General features: G+C 31.8%; 1 protein-coding gene across 1 annotated transcript; it reads left to right on the top strand.

The window, feature by feature from the left end:
• The first annotated feature begins 1636 nt into the window (after positions 1–1636).
• Positions 1637–3553, top strand: LOC132316483 (F-box/FBD/LRR-repeat protein At5g22660-like). Its single transcript, XM_059814955.1, has 3 exons — positions 1637–2929; positions 3048–3200; positions 3284–3553. The coding sequence occupies exons 1-3, from the start codon at positions 2072–2074 to the stop codon at positions 3551–3553; spliced, it is 1281 nt and encodes a 426-aa protein (XP_059670938.1). The 5' UTR covers positions 1637–2071.
• Positions 3554–4277: the final 724 nt, after the last annotated feature.

Here is a 4277-nt window from a genome sequence, read left to right as displayed (position 1 = left end):
AAACACTTTTGTTGTCCAACAATTAGAGGATAAGATGAAGAGGAAGAGGGAAGGGGGAAGGGGGAAGGAAATGGAGGTGTATTTAAATGGTGTTGTAGTTTTTAATCTTTTATATATAATTCGGTCAAACTTGAAAGTATGTATATCCATAGAAATTATAACTATGGATATAATATTCTTAGTTTTGTGCTTAGCATATTTTTCGATCACGATGGAGAGCCGTGAAAAATAAAACATAAGGTTAACAAAGAAATTCTAAATTTAAGATATAAGGTTGTTAAAGAAATTCTAATTTTTTTATTGGTAAGTTGCAAACTAAAAAAAGAAAAAAATCCACAATTTTCTCATCTAAAACTTATTTTTAGAATATTTTATATACAAGTAAGTATTGTTTGACCAAATTGTCCTCAAATGGTCACTTATTAGCAATTAAGTTTTAAAATTGGTTACTATCCATCTTTTCTTGACTTTAAGGTCACTTTTTAACAATTTTGTTTATCTCTTACTGATCTACATCATTGTCATTGTTCGCATTATATCTAATAAGCCACAGAGACACTATAACATGCATAGAGTGAAAATTTTAAACTATTTTTCAGTTGTTACTTGTATTTAAATTAGTTTTATAGTCCGCAATCATGCAATATTAACTAACAGCCATGCCATGTGAATGAATCACTCACATAATATCATACAACATCGTTATTAGTGTATGTCTGATATAGTAAATTAAAAAAAATAAAAGCCTTTAAAAAATATTTAAATTAATAATATATGTGCTTTAAAAAACATTGTTACCAAACAAATTTATACGTGCTTTAAGTATAAAAGCGCTTTATAAAATGTATTACCAAACACATAATATGATTTTTACTTACTATTAAAACGTTTTCATCATTCTAACAGCAATCCCAAACGGTTTACTGTCCTAGAGCATCCAACACTGGACAGTCTCCACACTGCCCGCTAGTTGTTCAAAGATTGGCATGCTATTGTTACTGGAAGTTACTCAAAATGAGAGGACAGATACAGATCAGACACAACTCCCACTCCATGAACAGAGTGATGGTGACAGTAGTCTGTAGAGAATACTGAGTGTGCTATGAATGGACTCTCTCTCGTGCTCTAACAATGATTTTGTATGAGAAGATTGAAAAAGCTATGATTGTATAGAAATTAGGAGATGATAGCAGTGATAATCAAAAAATTTGTTTGATTTCTAAAATTAGTTTTTTGACAACTCAAATTTCTTTTTCTTTTTTCTTTTTTCTTTTTTTTTTTTTTGTAAAAAAAGGTGCATATGTTCAGATTACATGATTTTGTTAAGTCTCTAAAAAAGTTTTCTGTTTTTCAAGTTCTTACGAAATAATTTTAAAAAACTGAACTAAACATACCCAAGATAAACAATGAAAACTCTACTAATCCCCTCCCATTTTCCTTCCAGTTTTGTCCATTGAAAATTTAAGACAAACTAACATTTGACAGAGAAAAGGTCCTCAAATATTTAGAAAAGTTCTCTTCCATCAATCTCAATTTTGGAAGAAAATAATCAAATGGACCCTGAGATAATAATCAAATGGTCCTCTTCTGTCCCTTTCCCTTGCCTTCAATTCAATATACTGATCCCATCGAAAAATTTAAGAAATTCTAAACTAAAAATTGAATAGAAAGATGAATATTGAATAATAACACACCACACATATTTTTTTTTTTTTTGGGGGGGAACTTTAAGCGTCAAAACTTCTATTTTCAAAAGTCAACTACAACTCCATGGTGACTCTGTCATAACTCCATTTGAAATGAACAATTGCTATCTTGGGAAGAGGAAGAGTTTGAAGCAGCCGGAAGACCAATCATCCAAAATCACATCCATAAATTTAGAAGGATTAGGCAGAAGCAAAATGCCAAGTACGACGTGTTTCAAGCAGGTAAACTTTTATCTCATAGGAGTTCATTTGTTAAATACCAAAAGAAAATTTTTTCTTTTATTTTTTTTATTTTTATTGTTTTATAATTGCTTAACTACTACAAAATTCTCATTTTCATTCATTCATTTCAGCCTTATAGAACCATGGCTTCAATCTCAAACAATGGAGATGATAGGATTAGCAGCTTGCCAGACTCACTTCTTGTTCATAGTCTCTCTTTTCTTCCAACAAAATACGCAGTCGGAACCAGCGTACTGTCATCAAGATGGAAGTGCCTCTGGGCTTCTGTCCCAAATCTAGACTTTGATGCCAACTTGCATTTGGATTTGAGCTCTTCCGACTTCATGAACTTCATTGAACGAGTACTTCTCAATCATAATTTGTCCGGCATTCAGAAGTTCCGTTTATCTTGTGATAACGATTACATAGATATTGATATTTCAAGAATATATACATGGATAAGTGCAGCCGTAAAGCGTGGTGTTCAAGAACTTGATTTACAGATTAGCCCATCTGGGCAAGATTTGGACTTACCTTTTAGCCTCTTCACTTGCCCAACATTGATGGTCTTGAAACTGGGAAATGAAATTAGATTTGATGTTCCTTACCCAGCCCGTTTCAGAAATCTCAAGATCCTCCATGTTTCAATTTGTTTTCATGGCAATGACTTGGCACGAAATCTATTCAGTAACTGCCCTGTTCTTGAAGATCTGCTGTTGGAAGGAACTGTGTTAAGTTGTGAAAAACTAACTTTTGATGTCTTCACCCCTGCTCTAAAGAGTTCAAAATTAAAATTTACTACTTTAGTAGATGATTTGTTATTTGATAATAGTTACAAAATTGTGATCAATGCACCAGTTCTTGAGTATCTAAATCTCCAGGATGATTACATTCATTGCTACATGCTGAACAACCTATCCTCGTTGGCTAAAGCAGATATTAATGTTGGATACAACTGCAATAAAGCTGAGAAAACCGAAAAACATGCTGATCGTTTACTTGTGCTTCTCACAGAAATTTCTAGTGTCAAATATTTATTTTTATGGTACTATTATTTTTAAAATTTAAATTAGTATAGATAGCACTTTTATTTGACTATTATGTTCATGTCTTATTAAGGCTCTCGACTATGCTGCTGATAGTAAACTGCTGTTGTTCCCTAATTTGATTCGTTTGGAGCTACATGTTCACAATTGCTATGGTTGGAAAGGTCTGCTAGACTTGCTCAATAAGATTCCTAACATGGTGTATCTTGTTTTAAAGAAGTTGAAGGTGACTAAGCATGCAATGAACAATTTGAAGTACGTTTTTTATTTTATTATTCAAAATATATGACTTCTGGTTTCTGTCTCCAGTTCTGTCAATGTGGTAAAAACAATGCTTCAAAGGATTTCAATTTTGTTGAACAAGAAGTGCCTTATTGTCTGTCGATGCATCTTCAAGAAATTGAAATTTCTGGATTTCAGGGGATGAGTGATGAGTTGAAGCTGATAGAGTATTTTTTAAGGAATGGCAGAGTATTGCAAAAGATGGCAATTAAGTCTTCTAATTTGTCAGGAAAGCAAGAGGAGAAACTGCTAATGTTCCCTAGAGGTTCAAGAAACTGTGAAATTTTACTTTCTTAAGAACTTTCCTGTGGTGGAGTCGAGTTAAGTGGGCTCTTATCTTTAGTTGCATCTGTTCTGTCTGTGTTGAAAGACGATGATTCTATGAAATTGTTTCTATTACAATGATTCCTGAGGAGTTATTGATTTCTATTTCAGTGACCTATTTTTAATTCTTTTATATTGTAAGATCGAATGTCAAATTTGTTAATATCAGTTATCTCCATATACTATTTATTAATACAATTTACATGAAAATTGAACCAACCAACAGGTCTTTTGACATTAAACCACGCACAATATTATATACTCTGATATCAAATCGGCAATGACTTTTAACTCCATAATCTACCAATTTACCTTTCTTTCCTATATGTCATATAGGCATGTTTTGGCAAGTGTTTTGTTGGGAAACGTGTAAATTTTAAAAACTTTTTGAGGGATTTTCATACATAAATTTTGATTTATCACATAGAGACAAGTTTTATGCAAAAATAAAATATGATGTATCATTCAATTAATAGATCGAATATTTACATCAAAAGTTTGAAAAAACCTTAAAATTTTTCATCTAAAGTGAATGTTCTCATTTATTATAGATTCCTTAGTAAGATCATTTTTCCTTCTTCTTGATACTAATATTCCTTTTACGAATCACCAATATACCTCGATGAATGACCTTGGAGGCAAGGCTTGTGGTAGCTTTTTTTAAAAGAGAAAACAAACCCTAAAAATATAGAGAGAA

Source organism: Cornus florida, unplaced genomic scaffold, assembly GCF_030987335.1.
Source record: "Cornus florida cultivar Cherokee Brave unplaced genomic scaffold, ASM3098733v1 CherokeeBrave_3.0.0_Hap2_Chr07, whole genome shotgun sequence".
NCBI classification, from domain to species: domain Eukaryota; kingdom Viridiplantae; phylum Streptophyta; class Magnoliopsida; order Cornales; family Cornaceae; genus Cornus; species Cornus florida.
Note: the sequence above shows the minus strand (reverse complement) of the source record. Positions and strands in the feature narration are given on the sequence as shown.